This window comes from Tupaia chinensis, unplaced genomic scaffold, assembly GCF_000334495.1.
Source record: "Tupaia chinensis unplaced genomic scaffold, TupChi_1.0 Scaffold000426_1, whole genome shotgun sequence".
Taxonomy (NCBI): domain Eukaryota; kingdom Metazoa; phylum Chordata; class Mammalia; order Scandentia; family Tupaiidae; genus Tupaia; species Tupaia belangeri.
The window spans coordinates 335,524-358,693 of NW_006159931.1; the positions used below are offsets into that span (position 1 = coordinate 335,524).

General features: G+C 43.4%; 1 protein-coding gene across 3 annotated transcripts in view; it reads left to right on the top strand.

The window, feature by feature from the left end:
- The window catches only part of LOC102498111 (cytosolic beta-glucosidase), a 132,336-nt gene that overhangs the window by 92,212 nt on the left and 16,954 nt on the right, over window positions 1-23,170 (top strand). Inside the window, exon 5 of one of the 3 annotated variants that reach the window (XM_006154926.3) lies at window positions 18,746-19,225. The exons of the other annotated variants lie outside the window; for them this stretch is intronic. Within the exon in view, the coding sequence (XP_006154988.1) occupies window positions 18,746-18,948 (203 nt within the window). The 3' untranslated portion in view covers window positions 18,949-19,225. Of the gene's footprint in view, window positions 1-18,745; window positions 19,226-23,170 lie in introns of those variants that run through there. 3 annotated transcript variants of the gene reach the window in all.

Genomic DNA, 23,170 nt, shown 5'->3' on the forward strand with positions numbered 1-23,170 from the left:
GTTAGGGATGCCTCCTCTTTGCCCATTGGCCCCAGCTTTTGCTTCGGTTCCATTGCATTGTAGCTGTTCTTTCATGCATCTGTTTCTGTATGGTGGAACTCTCGAAAACTGGGATCTCCTATTTGATTCTTTATTCACAGCAGCTTGAAACAATAATGTTGATGGAATGGTAGAGTAAATATTGTGCTTCATGAAAATAAGATATTGTTGTCCATCAAGAACCAGTTCAAATGATTAGCCCATCTTGTACAGGGGTGGCCACTCTTGCGATTCATTACCGGATACGTGGCCTTGGGCACATGGCACCACCTCACTGCGTCTCAGTTTTCTTACTTTGTCAAACGGGAAGAATAATAATAGCAATCATATGGCATTATTGGAAAGAGCAAATAAATATGCATATGAAACTCTTAAAACAGGGTTTGGAATCCTGTAAATGCCCCTTAAATGTAAAATTTTACTGTCTTATTAGCTCTAAAATGGGGGGAATTTTATCTCACGCTTTACTGAAGAAAGTTGCTCTTGGAGGGGTCAATGAGAGATGACTGGGGGAGGTGGTCTCTGTTTCTTAAATGCCAGCGAAGTAGCTTATAATAGAGTAGATTTATTAAAATCAAAACCAAGCCAGTATTTATCAAGTAAAACTACAGAGTTCAGAGACTTACAGAGTCCTGGCATAAACCAGAGAACAAAACTCTGTTGATCTCATGCCTCCTTTGTCTGGCAATTTCTCTGCCCTGCAGTTCACAGCAAAATAGAAGGCGTCCCTTTCCCAGGCACATTCTCTCATCTTCCTCCCTTCTTCTGATGCCTCTTCGTAACATTTCTGTCATTTTAATACTCAAAACCAGAAAAATAAGTGATCTTCAAAAGAGAATGTGTCTAAATAAAAAGAGACTGGCTGGCATGCCGCCCCCAGTCACACGCTCAGTACACGGCACCGGTCCAGAGCTCCTGTGTCACCTCGTCTGCTACAACCACCCACAGAGCTGTAGCTACAGTCTCACAAAGCAAAACTGAGATGGAGAGTGGCCATTTTCTACTTCCTAAGCAGGAATATGGACTCTGAGGATTAGTCAGGAGAAGGGAAGATGGGAGCTTGGAAGGAGCCTGGACTTTGGAAACAGATGGATTTCAATCCTTTCTCTGTCACCTGTTTTCTTCATTTCTTTGAACACCTCTACTTTCTTTGAACTTTGTTTTCTGCATCCATATAATGGACACAACAGCATCAATCTTTTTTTTTTTTTTGGAGAGGTTTTTGATATAGGGCACGTGTGCTTGCCAGACAGAGAGAGACAGAGAGACAGAAAGCGAGAAATCACCCCCCAGGGGGGATGGCCATGCCACAATCCCTTCTCCGCCATTCTCCTCTCGGGATCTTGGGCACGCACGCACACGTGCCCGGCGTGAGTTTTAAGCCACTGGGTCCGGGACTCAAACCACAGTCGACTACATGGGAGTCCAGCGACATAGCCATTATACTAACTGCTGGTCCCAACAGCATCAGTCTTAAGAGTTGTGAGCAGCATGGATTTTAGGGATGAACAATAGTTGCTCTTTTATCTATGTATGAAGGAAGTATTGGGCACCATCTTTGGTAATCCTCTGCTGTTCTTCTTGGGTCTTAACAGACTTGAACAACAATGCCCTGGATAAATATTTGTTGAAGGCTTGGAGATAAAAAATAGTTTAGAGATACTGTTGATTGTATAAATCGATGTTTGTCCTCCTTTCCTCTCTCCCTGCCTTCCTTCACAACACACTTGCCAAGTAACTACCCCTGATCAAAGAAGTTTATATTCCCTCGTGAGTGAGGACATTATCAGTACCTCTAGTAAACAAGTCACTTCTTCAGTATGTCCCTAGGTCTAGTATGTAATGTCATAGTTAAAAATCTTCACTTCATCTGTCATTATGGTTGCACGCTCTTCACTTTCAAAGCCAAGTATGGTACAGTTTAAAGGCTCTTTGGATTTGGGGCTGTGGGTACAAGGGAAGTAAGACAGACTCTTACTTAGCAGGCCAGACTCGGGCACCTCGTCATCTTGTGTGATGATTAGGCTAATTCATCTGTATAAAACCCATTCCTAAAATCCTACAAGGCACTACTGTGCGCTGCTTTGGGGAAGAAAAATAAAAGTGTTCCAAATTTCACATAGACTGTTAGCTTAGGAAGAACCCTACCGAGAGTCTAAGTCCAGTGGGCCTATGACTGTCCATTATAAACCAGTCATTTAATCCTGTGAGCAATTTCAGACACACATGCCTTGTTTGTGAGTATGCTAATTAGAGGCAGAGAGAGAAACAGGACTTGAAACCTCAAAGAATGTTACATCGTTTGGGGTCATGGGAGTAAATATGACATGGGAACATATGAGGGGACTTGAAGAAGTTTGTGGAAAATGAAATTAAAATATGAATTTACTTTGGGGCAAACAAAGGTTGAAATCCATGCATGGTCTTTTCATAATACACGTGTCCATCAACTTTTGTGAAGACCCCCTCCCCACCCCCAGTTTCAACCTTGATATGGCTACTATCTTCTCCTTTGTGACTAGTAAACTCTCTTCTTTTAAGTTTCTATTCAAATGCTTATTCCTGTGGAAAGCTGTCCCTGGGACCAGTTAGCATAATGGCTATGTCGCTGGACTCCCATGTAGTTGACCGCGGTTTGAATCCCGGACCCAGTGGCTTAAACTCATGCTGGGCACGTGTGCGTGCATGCCCAAGATCCCGAGAGGAGGATGGAGGAGAAGGGATTGCGGCATGGCCATCCCCTCCTGGGGGGTGATTTCTTGCTTTCTGTCTCTCTATTTTTCTCTGTCTTTCTGGCGAGCACACGTACCTTATAGCAAAAACCTCTCCAAAAAAAAGAAAGAAAGAAAGCTGTCCCTGAACTTCCCAGAAAGGTCGAGTCACCCCTTTCTTTGTCCTCCAATGTTTTCCATAGCTCATGTCCCCCTGAGTTCCCAAACCAGTTCTTTTGGGTCTACCTTCCCAATGAGACCATTAACTCCTGAGAGCAGGGACCGTGTACTATTAATCTCTGAATCATCACACTCAGCCTAGAGTCTGGCACATAATATCTGCTCAATGGGTCTTTGTTGAGTGAATAATGAATGAACTGTGCTTCTCAAATATTTGGAGCAGATGTGGAATCGCAAGGCTCTCTAGTGAAGGGAAGCTGTTCATACCTTCTCCGCCCCTGACATTGCTGATGAATGATGTCCAGCCTAAATCCTGTCGAAGGCTCTCCTGTCCTTGCAGGGCTGCATGATTGAATTGCTTCTTTTCTTTTCAGGCAGACTGGAGGGCTTTGTATGCAGTAATGGAGTCCCCAAAGTTTAGGAGGAGAGATATTTCATGGCCCTCACTCTGAGGTCTATAAGGAGTTTTATTTCTGAATAAGTATTGATCGCAGCTTACAAAATACAGCAAACCCATATAATTAAAAAGAATGAGACCAGTCCTCGTTGGGCAGTGCATGGCTAAGTGTAAGAGAAGACAAATTCTTCAGGTGCCTGTGATTTGATAATTGTACTTTCTCGGGAAGCTTATTAAAGCCTTGCAGGTGCTATGTTTCATCACAGAGTAGTGAACCTTTGAAAGATATGCATAATAAACAGAGTTTGAAATATGTTTTTATTCCAGGCCATATGGTCCTGTCTGGAGCTTTCCTGGATCTTTGGGTCAGTTCATTGTTGAAAGATGGGCTTTGCAAAGACCCACCTCTCGGAGCAGCTGTCAGAGCCCTATCAGGACGAATCTGCTTTTGCATGATTATTTATTTTATGTGGCTCTCTGAAATGAGTCCAACCTCGCTCGGTAGCAGAAATGTGCTGAGCAAAGCCTCTTCCCCTAACAGCTTGTGGCCATATCACCAAGCAGTGTCCTTCCTTGTCCTTAAAAAGCAGACTAGCGAGACTTCTCCGTTCAGCTCGGACAGGCCGTCTGGGTGAGGTGTGGCCACCTGGGCTTGAACCTTGGTGCCAGCAGTGTGTAAACTTACACGGAAGCATTTTAAAGAGGTGTCATTGTTCTTTCTTCTCAATGCTCCGTTATTCTTTTTCCCTGTATCTCTAAGAAAATGCAGGGAAGTGTTTTTGTGGGGACAGCATGGTGAGGGTGGCGCTCGCACTGGCTCTCTCTTCATCGTTACAGAAGGTGACATTGCCTTCTCTGAGAATTTTTTTTTTTTAAGGGACCATTTAATAAAATCTATTCTGCGTGTACAGGAATATCCATCACTGATGGGACACTTGGTTCTGGAGTCATATGATCACAAGAACACATTCTGGTCTTAGCATAGAAGATGCACAGTTATTTCATCAGATGGGGAGGCTAAACCCATATGGTTTTCTATTTATTTTGAGAGTTTTTTTTTTTTTTTTTCACTATAGGGCGTGTGCGCTCGCCCGACAGACAGAGAGAGACATAGAGGCAGAAAGCGAGAAATCACCCCCCAGGGGGGATGGTCACGCCGCAATCCCTTCTCCTCCATTCTCCTCTCAGGATCTTGGGCACGAATGCACACGCGCCCGGCGTGAGTTCTAAGCCACCGGGTCCGGGACGCGAACCGCGGTCGACTACGTGGGAATCCAGCGACATAGCCATTATGCTAACTGCTGGTTCCCAAGGTTTTCTATTTATTTTGAAAAGTGGAACTTGGAGTTGAATTTTGTCATCTTAGTCAATAAAATAACCTTGCCTACTTATGAACCGTCATTATTTAAGTAATTTTTATTGCTGATTTTAGTGTTTTCTATAGGGCATGTACACTTGCCAGAGAGAGACAGGGAGACAGAGACAGAGAGAGGAAGTGAGTACTCACCCTCAGGGAGGAATCGCCATGCCACAGTCCCTTCTTCTCCATTATCTTCTTGGAATTTTGGGCATGCACACACATGTACCTGGCATGCTCTTCGAGCCACCAGGTCTGGGACATGAGCCATGCTGTTGGCCATGTGGGACCCAGTGCCTTAACCACCACTCCACCTGATCCTAACCCCACGCCACCTTCTTACATTTCTGATCATTTGTGCAATATTATATTGCATCTACTTGTAGTTTTTTTATTTAGAAATATTTATTAAGCACCGGGTTTTCACCCGTCATTGCGCTAAGACTGGCGAGTATAAAACCCACATGTTTCCTGCCCTCCCACCATTTATCGTCTGGAGAACACAGACATTGAACAAATGGTGAAGTGCATGTCTTTCACGTGTTACAGAAGGGAAGCTGAGGGTATTGAGTGAGTGTCTATGGCACAGAAATCTGTATATACTTTTTGTTTTTCTACTTGCCTATTGAAAGCTTGAGGGCAATGTGTCTGTTAGATTTTCTTTTTCCTGGATGAGAATCACACTGTCTATAATAATAATTTGTGTATAAAAGGACATACTTAATAGGATTAGCTGGTGGTGTGGTGGTTAAGGCAGCTGGATCCACATGACCAATTGCATGGTTTCAGTCCTAGACTGGGGCTTGGAAAACACATTTGGCACATGCAGTTTTTTGCCCTGATTCCCCAAAGGAGTGAGTGGTGGAGGGGAAGGGATTGAGGCATGACCATGCTCCATGGGGGAAGGGGTGCTGTCTCTTTCCAGTGAGTGCATGTGCCCTTTGGCAAATTAAAAAAATGAACAATTTTAAAAAGGAAATACATAGTTACTAAAATATTTATGGATGTAAGGAAGGAATGAAAGAAAGATATTAAGAAGGATGTGTGAGGGCTAGTTCATGTATTGAGGATACAGTTTGACAAATTACTACTTGTGATTTGGTCTATGTCAGTTGTAGAATAAAGCTACACACATTTCCTTCAGCCCCACATTCCAGTGTCGTCGTTTTTTAAATTCACTCGCAGAATCTAATTTTCCATTTGTATCTGAATACCAGTTCCTTTGAGGGCTTTTCTTGTGTGGCTGTAGGTAGAAATGGCTATTTTTAAAACACAAGTAGACCAATATTCTAAAAAGCGACAGCTATTTCAAAGGATGTATCTCAGGCCTAGGGATAAGATCTTATGATGGGAGGTATTTTCATTTAGAACTCTACTGTGGTCACCTCAGGGACTGCAGAGACCCACCAGTCACCATTCATCACCATTCAGGTTTAATGGGTACCCAGGAGGACGTGGGGTCTGCCCCAGAACATCTAGAACTTTCAGAGCGAACAGGTCAAGGGGAAAACACTTGAGAAGACCGACCCAGAAATGTAACTGAAGGTCAATGGAGGGAGTGTTGACAGGTTGGAAATCAGAAGTTCAAGTGTGGCAGGAGCCAGAGACAAGGGAGAAGCTTTTGAGAAATGTTACAACAGAGCAGGCCAGTGGGACTGGTGGGAGGCTGGAAGGCCCAGGTTGGGACTAGAATCAGAAGCTGGGAGACAGAAAGAGCCAGCAGCACCACAGGGGTGCTGAGTGGAGACTGAAACCTGGCCATCGAAGTCTTGGTTGTGCACCCTGCGGATGCTGTGATGAAGCTGCAGATGTGGGTAGAATGACATCACTCCCTCCCTCTCTCCCTCCCTCCCTTTCTTCCTTGCTTCCTTCCACATTTCTACCTTCCTATCTTACTTCCTTCCCCTTCTCCTCCTCCTCTTCGTCTCTCCCTCATTCCTTCAGCAAGTGCTCACTTAGGATCTGCTGTGTGCTAGGGTACTGTCCTCAGGGTGGGCCGTATTGAAGGGAGTGGACTCACAGGGTCCTCCCTCATTTATTTAGTTTTTGAAGACATTCAGTCTTCTGGAGGATTTAAACAATAACAAATGCACGGCTACATGAACAAGATATTTTAATTCAGTGATAAGGGTCACAAAGAAAGTAGTACAGGATGATATGATAGAGAAAGGACTGGCTGGGAGGAGAATTTTAAATTGGAGCAGTAGCGAAGACCTCTTATGAGGCTGAATTTGAACTAATACCTGAATGGCAACAAAAAGACGCTAAGATGAAAACCTAGAAAAACGGGTTGGACAGGTGGGAAATGAAGAGGAAAGGCCGTAAATGGACAAGAGCTCTTGACACTCCAAGAAGAAAAGGATCTCAGCCGTCCTGGGAATGGCCAGTAGAAGGCAGGAGATGAGGAGAGCTAGGGCGACCTGATCTTAGAGGGTGTTCCAGGTCATCCTTGGTCTTGGGTCGGCAGGTGGCATAGTGGTTAAGGTACTCACATGGCCAACCACAGTTCAAATCCCAGACCTGGTGACTTGCCTTCTCACTTTCCTTCCCTCTCTCTCTCTCTCTCTGGTGAGAGCATGTGCCCTATAGCAAATTTAAATAATAATAAATAAATAAAATTACGTAAATTCTTTATGAGAATAGAAGGACCCTTGGTCTCAGAGGACTAGTATTCCAGAAGCTTCTCCCACTGCTCCCCTCATTATGCTCCCCACCTGATCTAGCGATGTGCTTCCCATGGTGATTTAAGCCTTGCACGTCATGTTATGGTCCTGTGTCCCATATTTATAACCTTTCTCTGTTTTACCCGTGGAAAGATCATGGACTTGGGGGTCAGACAACCTTAGGTTTCATGACCACATTCTCTTTTTTTAGCAGTGTGATGTTTGTAGAATGAAAAGTGTCCTTGGATGTTTATCAAGTCAAGGATATGGGCCATTCCTGGCTCTTTCTCAGTCTTCTTTTCTATCTTCTTCTTATTTTTTTGTAGAGTTTTTTGTTGTTGTTGTAGGGCGCGTGCGCTCACCAGAAAGACAGAGAGAGACAGAGAGACAGCGAGAAATCACCCCCCAGGGGGGATGGCTATGCCACAATCTCTTCTCCTCCGTTCTCCTCTCGGGATCTTGGGCATGCACGCATACGCACCTGGTGTGAGTTTAAGCCACTGGGTCTGGAACTCGAACCATGGTAGACTATTTGGGAGTCCAGTGACATAGCCATTATGCCAACTGCTGGTCCCTTTTCTATCCTATTTTTACTGTTGGAATATTGGAGGCTTGTACCAAAGTCTTGCTTTCTTATTCTCTAACTGCTACTGAACAGCCATGGTTTCAATGAGCATCTCTACACTATGACCCCCAAACCGACTTCTCCATCTCAGACTCTACTTTCTTTTCATGTCAATTCAACTGCCTATTCAGTTCTTCATGCTGAGGTCAAAGCAGTCACCTCACAGTCATCATAACCAAGCTTGACTCATTTTCTTTCCTGCCATTCCTCCAAGAAGTGCCTATGCTGATCGTTCTCTAACTCAGATATCGACAACATTATCCGTTAAATTCTGCTCACTTTGCTTCCTTATCGCCTTTACCCACAGGTGTTTTAGTGGCTTAGTAAATCTTGCTGATTTTATCCACGTGTCAGAACCCATCTGTTTGTCTCCTCCTTCACTCACGTCACCCCAGACCATGCTCTAATGACACCCCCTTGTGATTTACTGCACCCCTAAGTATGCCCTCCAGTTCCACTCTTTTCTTTTTACATTGGTTCGTTTGTTTCTTCCATGAATAAGAGAGGCAGAGAGAGCAGACAGCACCCCCAACAGCCATCTCTGGCCCCAGGAGAGCTAGGAAATCTTAACTCATCCTTGAGCTCTCATCTCTGGATCACTCCAGGAAATGGCTCCATCATCCGTTTCCTCCCATCCTTGCTGGTAAAGACAAATCTTCCACTGTGGCGTGTGGTCGAGACTCAGCGCGGCCCTGAGGGCTGGCACACAGCTTCTGTCGTGACCAAACTGGGGTTCCTGTGCCACTGCTCCTATGTACTCCACATCTGAATTTTGCAAATGTTACCTAACCTCTGTGATTCACTTGTCTTGTCTGTACCATGGGGATAATGACAATATCTGTCTAACTCGTAGGTGGATTATAAAGGTTAAATGAATTAGGCATGTCCAGACCCCTTGACGTGGTACCCGAATGGTCAATAAATATTAGCTAATAGGCTGTTCTTTCTCACGGTTCTCACTTCTGTCTTCTCATGCTACTTTTTAGGCTGTAGTAATCACTCACAGGTGATAATTTGGTTAGGATATGCCTTCTGCATTGGTTGCAGTCTCTAAGGAGAGGGGCTGTCGATTTTGCTCATTGTGGTATTCCGAGTTTCTAGCACTTGTATTTACTGAGTAAAGGTGGGTGGATGTTGTCCTGGGCTCCCAGAAACCTTAAGTGACGCCATAACCAAAGCAGGGGCGTTTCGCAGCTTCCGGTGTTCCTGGCGGTGTCACCCTCACCATCCTGTTCGTTTCTCATGACCCCCAACTGACCCGTCCCCACAGAGCACAGACCCTGTCCCAGATGCTTCGCTCTCCCTCGATGCCCTGATTCCTCTGGTTCTCAGCGTTGAGAATTTCCTGCTTACTTGAAAGCTGCTGGAAGCCAGATGGGAGAAGAGATAAAGCAGATTTCATTCATTGCCCTCCCAGATTCAGAGAGAAATAAAAACAACAGTAGCAACGACAACACAAGTATATATGCAGTGTTTGTCATAGAGTCAGCATTACACAGAGCTTGACAGACATTAATTTATTGAGTACTCACCACATCCTGTGAGGATACCATTGCCTCCATTTTACAGAAGGGGAAGGTAGGTCCCAGAGAACAAGGAAAGAAGGGAGGAAGGAGGAAAAGCGGGGAGGAAGGAAGGAGGGAGGGAGAGGGAGAGGGAGAGGGTAGGCAGCTTTTCTGACAGTAGAGAGCTTCTCTTGCTGAAAACTTTGGTGCCCGGAGAGATTTCTCTACTGAAGCAGAAGTAGCTGTAGACGTCACATGTTGGAGGAATTAAAGGCGGTGATGTTGAATGTGTACCTGTCCTCAGATCGGCTTTCCAATTCAGATATTTTTACATGAGCACTTTCTCTGCTTCCCGAGGTCTCATGGAAATAGTTAGAATAATAGATAATTAAGAAATCTGTGCAGCTCATTCCTGGTTAATTGGCATTTTCCTATTAAATATTTAAAAGTTAGCTTTTGGTTTTCAGAGACTCGCTTTTCAGAGAGTCCCAGTTTTTGCTGCTACGAGTTCTCACCTGCAGGTGGGGCCTCCCGTGTGGGGATGATGCGGGCTTTTTGACAGATGCTGCCCAGCCTGGACCTTCAGCTGGAGCTGGGGGTGGGGCAGGCTTACTGTGCATGTTCTATTTTTAGCTCTTCCTGATGTTTTATTTTATTTATTAATTTTTTTTTTTTTTTTTTTTACAAAGAAAGGAGAATACAGCTCATGTGCTGGTTCTCTTGCGGGAAATGCTATTTGGCAAAGGCTCCATGGTTGCACTGCTCTTGGGCATTTCAGCCACACTCAGAAAAACGCATGTTCAAAGCTAGCTTGGGGGGCAATTGCCAGAAAATCACTTTCAAACTGTCGCCAGAAGGCTTTCTCTCTCTCGCTTTGACAGGCCTTGAGAAAGATGCTCACATGCCCCCAGCAAGATCAGGTGGGTGGTTTGGGACTGGGAGCCCAGCAGGCAACCACTCCAATAGGGCACTGCGCATTCATTTCCTGTGGCTTCCCCAGCAAACGACTCCAAACCTAAGGGCTCGAAGCCATAGACATGCATTCTCTCAGTTGTGAAGGCCAGAAGTCCAAAATGAAGGCGTCAGCAGGATTGGCTCCTCTGGAGGCTGGGAGGGAGAATGAGTTCCATGCCCGTCTACTGGTGTCTGGCGGCCATGGCCATCCTTGGTGTTCCTCGGCTGGTAGACGTCACTCATGTCCCTGCCTCTGTCTTCACAGCACCTTCTGTCCTGTGTGTCTTCTTCCTTTTTCTTCTCGTATAAAGATATTTGTCATGAGATTGAGCGCTCATCATTATCTGTCATGATCACATCCTGTGATCTTTAATTGGATCGTATTTGTAAAACCTCTTTTTTCAAATAGGTCTCTGTTTTATTTGCTGATAATACAAATTCGCTGAAGTAAGACTAGAGGTTTATTGAGCTCATGGTTTGGAGGCCTAAGGTTCAGGAGCCACACCTGGTGGGCACCCTGCAGAGTCCTAAAGAGTCACACCACAAGGGTGAGACCAGACCGGAGTGTCTATGTCCATCAGTCTCTGTCTCGTTCCCGCTCCTGTGAGACAATCAAAGGGCCCAGCCTAGTGACCTTAATCCTAATCTCCTAGTGGCCTTACCGTTCAACACCGTAGTCTGATTATGTTTGCACTTGCTTAATCCCATCACATCCAAATCTCCACACGTGGAATTTGGGGGAACATGCAGATTGTAGAAGTCACACTCATTGGGTTATGAGTGAACATATCGTGGGGAGGGGGCTAAATTTAACCCACTACATATGGTGAAAGTGAGAGGCGATCTCTCAGTCCTCCTAGGATAAAGCTAGACTTCTAAGCAGTGCAATGAAAAGGCGCTTAGCACCCCTGAGCACACGGAATGGCCATGGTTTCAGGGGTCACCCACTTCCAGAAAGTGGTGTGTCCTGGCCTAGACACAGCCACTTCTCAGCCCAGAGCTCTCTGGCTACAGTATTAGGCAAAGGGGCTAACGGAGAGTCTCCAACACTCAGAAGCGTCAAGAGGAATACCTCTGAAGTGACCAACTATGGCAAAAGAATTGCAATAGACTATTAGAGCTTATTTTAGGCTTAAAAATGACCCAAGGAGTTTATTAAAACAGAAGTTCTCAGGTCTCCATGTGCTTTACCTGGCTAGGACTTCCATGACAAAGCGCCACAGCTTGGATAGTTTAACGACAGAAAGTCTCAGATCAAGGCAGTGGGTTTGCTGCTTCCCAAGGCCTCTCTTTTGGACCTACAAATGATGGCCTTCATGTCTCTACATAGTCCCTCCTCTGCAGGGACGTTCCCGTTGTGTCTCTCTCTTCTATTTCTGCCTTGGATTCTGCGTTCTCCTAGGGGAGGCCAGAAGAAAGCAATAGACACCCAGCAGGGCCTGGGGATTGTCCTGGGGTTCATGCTGTTCTAGCAGCCATGAGTGTGGACAGCAGCATGTCCATTGTACTCATGAAAACGTGAGACTCCTTTCTCTAGCAACTGGTGCATTTGGGGTGAAAACTCAAGCCCTTAGAGGTTAGTTTGTTTTCCAAATATGTTACATCACTTTTTATAGTTCCTTTAAGATATTAAAAGCTATCTCCTAAGCGCAGTGAATATAGTCATTGTATAGTTCGTATGATATTTTTAATAACTGAGAGTGTTGTGGGTTTATTTCTGTTGCCTGTTGGATCTGGTGATTTGTTTTTCTTCATATCATCGTGTCTCCATGTCTGACTGGTTATATTTGATTATGTGCTTATGATTATAATTAAAAATATTTACAATGGGATGGCGAATGGCAGGGCCCCAGGAAAAAAGACAGACAAAGGAATGCACAAAGACAGAGCATATGGGTTGTGGAATGACATACCACAGTGGAAAATGGGACAGTGCCAAGTCATATACGTATCTCAAAAACACAACACAACAAAACAAACAAATAAAAACAGGAAAGAAAAATTAGTAGAGCAAAAATTGGTGTCATAATGTCACATTCTTTACTGAAAAAAAAAGAATATACTAATACCCTTGATTTAATTATTGCATATAACATGCATGCTTTGAAAACTCATATTGTACCCCCAAAAAATGTAGAGCAATTAAATATAAATAAGAAATTACTTTTAAAAAGGAACAAAAGAAAAATAGTAAGAAGCAAAAAAAAATTATAATAATAATTAGAGGTTAAGAATATAGGTACCTCCTTTCAAAAGTAATTTGAATGTGTATCTGTCATGCTCTTGGGAATCCCAGGAGTCTGGGTTGACCTCAGTCCAAGATCCAGACTTGATGTTTGCTGAACCATCAAGTGTCTCCAGACTTTCCAATCACTGGTTTGTTCTTGACTCACTCTTGACTCACTCATTACTCTAAAGGTTTAGCCATTTGGGGTTTTAGTTTTCTGTGCATGAGGGTTTCATATCAAACTTCCAATATGATATGGCCCTAGATTTTGATACCTAGCCTCACCCTAAAAAATAGAGAAAGATCCATATTTCCCAAGGTTAAAAAAATTCCATCAGGGGGCCAGCAGGTGGAGTAGAGGTTAAGGTGGCTGGATCCCACATGGTCAAGTGAGTGCTTCAAGTCCCAGACCTGGCAGTTTGAAAAACACTGGGTGCATGTGCATCCAAAATCCTGAGGTGAGAATGGAAGGGAAGGGATTATAACATAGCCATCCCCTTTCAAGGGTGACTTCTCACTTTCTCTCCCTCTCTCTGGAAAGCACACACACTCTAGAGCAAGCTAAAAATACTAACTTAAAAAAAAATTGAAAAGAAATTCCATTGGTAAAAGTAATTGACATGTCCCATCTCAGTTTCCACTTCTATATTTGGCCTGGTAATTTCCTCCTGAACTCTCAGTTTTCCATGGTTTGGAAGATTTATTTAAAAGTTTTACTTAGCATTTTCACTCTTCTTTTAAGCTATGAAGGTTTGCTCTAAAGCTCTAACCTGCCATTGCCCAAACACAGAAGTTTAAAGGTCTAAATATTTTCTTCCTACTCTTTTCTGGGACTTTGTCTTTTTTTTTTTTTTTTTTTTTTTTTTTTTGCTGTAAGGTCACTGCTGTTCACGCCCACACTGTCCTGAACTTTTGTACCGTTTCTTTGGATGGCAGCATGGGGCTGTGGACTAGGGTTCCTTTGATCCCTTGATAGCATTGCCACATGCATGGGTGTCTCACATGAGGTCAGACAATCCTGAAAGGGGAGCGTAGCACTGTTTATAAATCGTGGAGTATAGATCCTACGGATGCTAGCTCCCAATCGCTAGACTTTCGTAATGTGATAAACACACATATAATTACAGTGTTTCATAAACCACTAGCTTGAGAAGATTTTCCCCAGGACCCTGAAATAATGAGCTTGTAAAAGAAATGTAGCTGCGCATATGTGTGTATTGCATCATTTGATTTTTGCCAGAGTGGTTTGGCCTTTGTTCTCAGCTTCTGAGAAGTACTCTATGTCATATTTGATTTAAAAAAAGAAGTATTTCTTTAGGGTAGAGCTAGTTATGCCAGAAAAACACAGCCATGTGATTTAGGGGGGGAAGGCCTTGGGTCAGAAAACCATGTTCATCCACATGGGTAATCAGTCAGTCAATCCTGCCTCTGTATTAAAGTCCCCAACAAAAACGCTGCACACGGAAGACCCGTGTACTCCGCTGGTTGGAAATACTGCATGTGCGCTGTCCCTGCTGGTAGCAGGAGGGTACTACAACCTGACTCCCGAGGGAGAGGGTAATAGACGCTTCCGGTTTGGAACCCCTCAGTCTCTGCTCTATACATCTTTTCCTCTCCTCTCCACTCATTCCCTTGCCTTCCTATAAATAAATAAAGCTCATTTATTTCTTTCTTCCCTGAGAGAGGGGGATAAAGAGAAAGGAAGGGAAAGAGAGAAAGGAGGCATGCCAACAGGTCTGTGTGCTGCAGTCCTATTTTCCACAGGGCATGCACAGGCACCTGCTGTGCACAGAGGGCCCTCAGGATGCGAACCTAGGACCTTCCCGTGTGGCCTCAGCATGGTGGAGTGCTGCATTACTGCAGTGCCTGCTTTGCTACCAACATAGGCTGGCCTTTGTCTCTGCCTCTGGCAGATGTTAATGTCCCTCTTTTCTGGTAATCCTAACTGTGAACACGACAGCTTTCTATGGATTCTTTGAGTACTTCTACCGAATTACTGACAGTGACGATGGTTTGGGGAACTTCTTCAACTTGAACTTGCAGTCAGTGTCAGAAGGAAGGGCGGTCTTTTGGTTGAGTTGTGCCCTCAACCTTTGCAGTTTGGCTAACTCTGGGAAATGTTTTTATGTATGCGTGTGTGTGTGTGTGTGTGTGTGTAGAATACAACACTATCATGAGGTTCTTATAATTAGAACAGCCTTACCAAGCTATAATATATTAGCAAGGCTTAAGTATTTTTCTCTTTGAGAGATGTTTGCTATAGGGTACGTGTGCTTGCCAATGAGACAGAGAGAGACAAAGAGACAGAAAGCAAGAAATCACCCCCAAGGAGGATGGCCATGCCGCAATCCCTTCTCCTCCGTTCTCCTCTCAGGATTTTGGGCATGCATGGACATGCACCTGGCATTAGTTTAGAGCCACTGGATCTGGGACTTGAACCGTGGTCAGCCATGTGAAAGTCTAGCGATGTAACCGCTACATTATCTACTGGTTCCTTTCCTTGTATCTTCACACCCATCCTGCTGGCTGAGGTCTTTTCCACTGGCCTTGAGTTCCAAAACCCAACTGTGACCTGGGAATGGGTGTCATTTTTATACTAGTGTGCTTGGTACCCACTCGAAGTTCCTGTGCATCTCTGCTTACATCTCTTCCCACGCTGGATGAAGAAAGAAAGTAACCTCATAGAATTGTTCTCTGCCTGCCAAGATTTGGGACCTCATCAGTCATGACGACAATTATTTGATGACGGTCTCTCTTTTTTTTTTTTTTGAGATTTTTTTTACTATAGGGTGTGCTCACTCGCTGGAGAGACAGAGACACAGAGACAGAAAGTGAGAAATCACAACCCCCTTCCCCAGGGTGATGGCCATGGCCAGATCCTTTCTCTGTCTCCTCCATTCTCCTCTCGGGATTTTGGGCATGCACACAGATGTGCCGGGCGTGAGTTTTAAGTCGCTGGGCCAGGGACTCATGCCAGGGTTGACCATGTGGGAGTCCAGAACATAACCGTTACACCATCTGTTGGTCCCGCTCTCTCTCCATTCTTGAGAAGATAAGAAGAGGCGAGGTGCATCCAGTGTGGTTTTGTAGTTTTCCCCGGCGTGGGATGGTGAGATGAAATCCAGCAGGCTAGTTCCTCAGCCCTAACTGCGTAATTCTCTCCTCGAAAGTCCCTGCAATGAAAACACAGAGACATTCACTAGTGTCACTCGGGCAGTTTAGTGCCTGCTGTGGAACTCCTGGCAGTTAACAATGAAATTGTCGACATTTCCTTTTTGTTCCCTTCCAAGCAGGCAGGGCATCATTTTTATCCCCTAGCTTAGCACATGAATCAATCCTTTTATACGTGATCAGTGGGACTGCGTGTGTTTTCAGATACTGTTTGGCTTTCTACCTGGCAGGCGTTCTTGTTGGGCAGTAGTTTTGCAAATAAGAAAGAAAATATGCAGATTCTCACAGTCCCCAGATTAAATGAACAAGGCACCAGAGACTGTTGTTTTCTGGCCTGGAATTTGGCTTTTGTCATTTTGATTCTAAGAGGTATGCCCTCCAGTACTTACATTATATTTTTAACAATTCTTTTGAAAATAATTTTCTCCAGATTATGGTTGACAGACTCTCATGGCAAATGCAGGCAGGAAGGGGAAGTGATATCAAGGGCTCGTTTTTATTCCTTTCAAGTTTAATATAGTCGGATGCTCTATTTTTCATTTTTCAACAATTTTCTGTTTAAAAAGATCCAATCTAGTTTGGCTTAATTACTGCCTGGAGGCCATTTGTAAGGCATTCTTTAAGCAAAGCAGTTTGTATGCCTCCGCACACGAATATGGAGGGGCTTCGCATTAATTAGCCTGTTAGGGACCTTCTGTCGGTGGAGTATCCTCCAAGCCAACGCAAAACAAAATTTCAAGAAGATTTGGAGACTAATACATGTGTAATAGAAATGTGTGTGTGTTTTAAAAGACTTGAGAAGCACAGACTGACACCAAAGAAAAAATTAAAGGGTCTCTCTTGCTTTGCTAAATGTTTCGCTAGAGGAATCCTTTTGGTCTAAAGCAATTAGAGGTTGATTTATTATGTGAATGTTCATTTTCACCTAGCTTTTATAGAAATAGGTTCATATTGCAAAGCAAACCTGCCTTTTCATTTAATTTTGACTCTAAAAACGTGCATTAGTGCATCCCACAGATTGAATTTGCCATTCTGGTTCTCAGAAGCACAGTGTGCAGTGAAAAGACTCATACAACTTCAGTGTTTTGCCAAACTTAAAATGCTAGAAAAACTGAATTTGAGGGAGCCAGCAGGTGATGTGATGCTCACAGTACTGGATTCCCACATGACCCACCACAGTTCAAGCTCGGGACCCAGCGACTTGAAAAATCACACTGGGTGTGCATGTGCACCCAAATTCTAGGAGGACAATAGAGGAGAAGGGATTGCAGTGTGACATCAACCCTGGGGGATGATTTTGGACTTCCCTTCTCTCTACATCCTTCTGTCCGTCTCTGGCAAGTACAGCTCATGCACCCTATGAAAAAACCAAAAAGGAAAAAAAAAAGTGAATTTTATTCTCTGACTAAAATGATGGAAATCAGTGTAAAACTGGAGACTTCTCTACACATTGTCAATGCAGGAGTCCATGGATGAACGTTGGAGCATACACAAATGAAACGATGTAGAATTCTGTATTTGTACATACGTGCACTTTGGAAGGAGATGATCCATTAATTTTGCTCTTAATGAGCTTAAGTATTACTCTGAGTCTACGTGTGGACAGAGGAGATATGCTACAGACTGACTATGTGTCTCCTCAACACTCACGTGGATCTCCTACACCTCGATGTGTTGGTATTAGGAGGTGGGACCTTTTGAGGTGCTTGGGTCATGAGGGCTCTGCCCTTATCAGCAGAGACATGAAAGAGCACTCTCACCCTTTCTGTCATATAAGGAGTGCTCAGGGGACTGACTGTGAACCAGTACGTGGTCCCTCAGAAGACATCAAATCTGCCACCGCTTCGACCTCATATTTCCAACGTCCAGAACTGTGAGAAACACATCTCAGTTGTCTGCCAGCTACCTGGTGTATGCTGTTCTGCTCTAGCAACTCCCACCAGCTAGGACTGGATGCCATTGCATTTGTGGGCCCACTGGGTCCAGACACAGGCGTGGCTAGAACTGCGTGCTCACCTTTTTCATTTTGGATGCTCTACTGCCAGAATTATATGGCATGTCTCCATTTGGTCATGGGGATAAAGGATAAGTGATGGGGCCTCCTCAGGCTGCCATTGTCGAATGGTTTTTCTGAACTATCAGGAGGCTGGGCCAGGAAACTGGACATGGTCTTTACTAAATACATTCTAGATGCTAGGGAGGACTTTGTGTGTGTGCTTGTTCACGCCTGAAAATTGGTTATTGAAAAATATGCATCCCATAAATAAGTAAATAAAAGTCAAAATGAATGAATAACAAAATAACTAGAATAATATGGAATTTGACCTGTTGAATGAAGCCTCTACTTGGTTCAAGCAGGAAATTGGGGAGGGGGGTTTTATTATTATTATTATTATTATTACAGTTTTGCCACAGGGCATTTGTGCTGGTCAGAGACAGAGAGAGAAAGCAAAAAATCACTTCTTAGGGGGATGGCCATGCTGCAATCCTTTCTCCTCCATTCTTCTCCCAGGGTATTGGGCATGCATGCACATGCTCCTGTGTTTCAAGCCTCCTGGTCTGGGACCTGAACTCCGGTGTTGGCCATGTGGGATCCAGGGCCTTAACCATCATGCTACCAGCTGGCCTGGGGATATTTTAAATTGAAAATACTTGTATTTATGACATAAAACATGATGCTTTACTTTATGTATTCACTGTAGAATTGCTAACTCCAGCTTTTTAACACATGCATGACCTCACGTCCTTAACTTTTGGTGCGGTTTCCACTGTGAAGGAGAAAGAGACCCAGCCTGCTCATTGGTGATTTTGTCTATGTTCTCATAAAACCATTGCAGAAATAGCAACGTTTCTTTTTTTTTTTTCTTTTTCTCCTTTTTTTACTTTCTTTTTTTTGTTTTCTTTTTTTAATTTAAGCTATCCAACTCGATAAAGTCAATCTTCAGGTGTATTGTTTATGGTCTCTTCTGGATAACTTCGAATGGATCCATGGATACAGCAGCCGGTTTGGATTGTTTCATGTTGATTTTGAAGACCCAGCAAGACCACGCGTCCCTTACACATCAGCCAAGGAGTATGCCAAGGTCATCCGAAACAACGGTCTAGAAGGGCATCCGTAGAAAAGAGGCTGGGAGGTGTCACCAAGAGGAGGGCCGCTGCCCTGGGAAAGAAGATCTGCTTGGTGACGTTCTCGCCAACAACCTCAAGTTGCTTCTGTAATCAGCAGCTCCTCCCAATGGACCCATGATCATGAAATCTGAATATGTAATGACTGGGGATGGATTTAAGACAGCTTCTACTTTCTTTGTGTTTTGATCAGTGAGGTTCTTTAACAAGGACAATTAAAAAAAAAACTGAAATTTATTTTTATATTAAAAATCAGACTTGGAAGCTTCACTTGAAGTTCTTAGAAATTTTCCAGGAAAAATAATGGCAGGTTTATAAAATAATCTGCTTGTGATTTGCAACCATAGCCGCAATTTATTATAAGAATAATACTTCTGATTATATAAGCTATTTTTGCTTAGTATATCCAATGCGGTGTGACTTATAATATTTAATCTAGTATTAAAAAAGTTAAAAATGAGTCACATTATAGGGCCAGACTGTGGTGTGGCAGTTAAGGCAGCTGGATCCTACATGGTTCATTCCAGGACCTGCAGCTTGAAGAACATGCCAGGGATATGTATGCGTGTGTGTGTCCAAAATTGCTAAAGGAGAAATGGAGGAGAAGGAATTGCTGTGTGTCCATCCCTTTTGAGGAATGTTTCTCTCTTCCAATCCCCCTTCCCTATCTCACTCCAGCAAGCACACATTCCCTATAGCAAAATTACACACCGAAAAGTCACATTATATAGCAAGGCATTCATCTCAACAAAGGAATTACTTGATAATCTACTTAATAAAATGTTTTCATAATATGTTTGAACATATTTCAATCTATGCTTGAAAAGTACATATTCCTCTTGCCTAATAAACTTGTGAAAAACAGTGAAATAATAAATTGGGCTTTGCATGGCAGAAGAAAGTATTCAAGTGTTGATGCTCAGCAAGAAAACCTATTTCTACTACAAAGTGACACCAAGTTAAAAAGCATAGTGATAATCAGAGAACAGTCTCTACCTTTGGATATTTCCTTAAATTTTAGATCCTTAGGAACCCCATGAAATAAGTACATGGATTGAATGACCAACATGAGTGTATGGAGGGGCGAGGAGGGGTGGAGTGGGGACTCTTGACATTGGCCGTTGGGATGTCTGTGGTGTGTGTGGGGCTGACAGGAGTTGTAGACGTTACTGATTCCCCAGGAGAGATCAGTAACAGAAGGTGGGCTCCCTCTGGACTCCATATCCTCCTGCGTCCCCCAGGAAAATTTTCACACGTGTGGAATGGGGACCCTCATGTCCATGTCTCAGTAGTGGTTACTAAACACCTATTTACATACTGGGCCTGGTTCTAGGAGGTATTCATCAATTCCCATTTTGCACGAGAATGGATCCTCCTTGGTATCACTGAGTCTGCAGCAGGGCAACTTTAGTCACCTTAGTACTTGATAACTGGCCCCGTCACTTCTCGATCTCAGACCTGTTCTGTCAGGCTCACTGAAGGGTGGGGTGCTGTGGAAGTCATTTCTGCATTTTTCACAAGAGAGAAAGAGGGAAACAGGTGGGTAGCTGGACACAGGAGGAAGGAGAGAGGGTGGTTTCTGTGTTCTCGCTGCGCTTCTCTGAGGAAGCGACACATTTTGGCATCTTGGTAAAGCTTTGGCCCTGAGCAGATGCTGTGAGATTTTTTTCTTTTATAAACTGTGGTCAATTTCTGGATCGTTTTCATGTTCATAATCAGGGAATTATTTACAGCAAAGAACATACTCTCAGTAACTTTGGATGGAGTAAGAAAGAAATGATCATAGTGGTTCAATAAACGTGGATGCGCTGGGGAAAATTATATTAAGATTAAAATGGTATACCCAGGAAGTTCTATTCCATCTTTGCCACTGTTTTGTTATTTTTATTGTTCAATGAGACATTATCTCACAATTTGTGTTCATTTAAGAAGCACATTTCCACATCTTATTTCATTCCTCTCCCATCCCGCCTGTCTCTTTCATTTTTACCATGTATCTTATTTACAATTTATGTGCCCTCTTCTATTACCTTGCGAGACGACTGAGCTTTCCTTTTAATTAGGATGTTGTTTTGAATCTTGCTTATCCTACAGGGCATATTTACAAGTTTTACAACAATACAAATGAGCACTGTATTTTCCTTACCAAAACCGGAAAATGAATATGCATGCTGTAAATAAAACGATCTATCACATGCGTTCCACCAGGTGAAGTTAGCATTCTGGCTGCCAGCGGCCGAGCTTCCTCACAGTGCTTACGGTTTTCTGCAGTTCGCCGCTGGGTTTTCAGGCCACGCTTTGTCCCAGACATGGATCATAGGTAGGGTGCTTCCCTAATTAGGTCTATGAATTAGTACTGCTGGGACATTAGGGGTGAAGGAGTAACAAAAGCAAAAGCAAAACCACCACCCCCAAGCCTAAGCAGCCCTGCATTATTTCAATTAATGCTATTCTTTAATTGCTCCTATTAGCATTTGAGAATAAGATGGATTGGCTTTTGCCTCTTGACTTCTTTAAGAGGAAAAATAGGGGTTGTTAATTATGCTTAAAAATCCACAGACACTGTACTTCCATGTCTTGAAGGTCGTCTGAGGCTTGGAAAGCACATGTTCCATGTCTGTTCTATCCAAGGGGAAGTTCAGGCATGGCAATGATGGGTCAGATTTCCCTGTATTTCTTTTTCTCCTTCCTTTCATCCTTGGCTTTCGTCTTTTTTTTTTTTTTTTTTTTTTTTTTTTTTTTTTTTTTTTTTTTTTTTTTTTTTTTTTTTTTTCTAAAGGAGCGTGTGAACACGTTATTTACATCCTAGGAACCACTTTCAGAGTTTTCTTTTTTTCCCCTCCCCCTTTGGATAGTTTTTATTTTAGTGTAAGTCATCTCTACATTGCTAAAAACACATCAAATAACAATAACCCATTTTCATCTTTCACATAGAGGGCTTTAGTTTTATACCTCCTGAGAACACCAGAAGGAATTGTCCACCTAGGCCTTTTCCCGAATGAGAATGTACAGGTTCTCATTAAGAAACCCATAAACTAAGAAGCTGGCAACCTTGGTATCAGGCAATGGAGTGCCAGTCAAGTCTTCATGTTCTGGGAATTTGTGTTTGGCCTGTAGCTTTTAATTATTTTTATGAACTGGGGAATAATGAAGACATTTATAATGGGTAGAAAAAAAATTCCCTAACACGGAGTGACCAAAAAGTAGATTTATATGATAATCCTTAAACACCAATTCTATTACTCAGTGCTGGGCAGAAAGAAAATAGAACGCTGAGCCTTATTACTGAGAGAGCAGAATATATATCAAAGCTGATGGAATTAATACTGTTTAATTACTAGCAATACACCTCACCTAGAGAACACATATTCGTCACTGATCACCATATTTTAGGCTCCAGTTGTCCTTGGAGGGATATAGTACAGAGAACAAAGCGTGACGAACCTTAAAGAACAAAATTAGAAGACATTTTGACATACAGGTACTTCACAGTTTCCTTAGAAATATGGGTTATGGCAGTGTGAGGGGAGGGGACCCCTGATGAACTGGCAGTGGGTGACTTTGGGAGATGTGGTTCAGTTCCCAGCTTGGAGCCTGGAAGAACAGGTCCCCAGCGTGAGAGTTCATGAATGGTTTTTGAAGAGTAGACAGAGGTGGTTAGGCCAGGCTTTCTCCCAGTCTGCATGTGTCACCTGACCGGTTACTAGATTATGTGATCTTGTCAGAGTGACTGTTACAATCTGGTCTCTGGTAACTACAGGGTGGTCATTACCAGTGAGTTCTGAACCAATTTACCTGGATGTAAATCATGGCTCTGAAGTTTACTAGCCAAGTGACATTAAGCAACCTACCAAAGTTCTGCGTCAGTTTCCCCATCTGTAAGATGAGGATGGCTTCATCATTAGCAGTAAATAAGCTACTAGGGTAACATGTTCACCGCAGCTCCTGGTCCATGGTAGGGACGTGGTCAGTATGACCCATTACTATTGATTGATTGATTTGTTTGTTTAAAGAGATGTTTGCTGTAGGGTACATTCGCTTGCTGGAGAGACAGAGACAAGAGAGAGACAGAAAGCGAGGAATCACCCTTCAAGGGGGATGGCCACATCACAATCCCTTCTCCATTTTCCTCTTGGGATCTTGGGCTCACACGCACACATGCCAGGCTGAGTTTTTTTTCTTTTTTTTTTTTTTTTTTTTGGGAGATTTTTCATT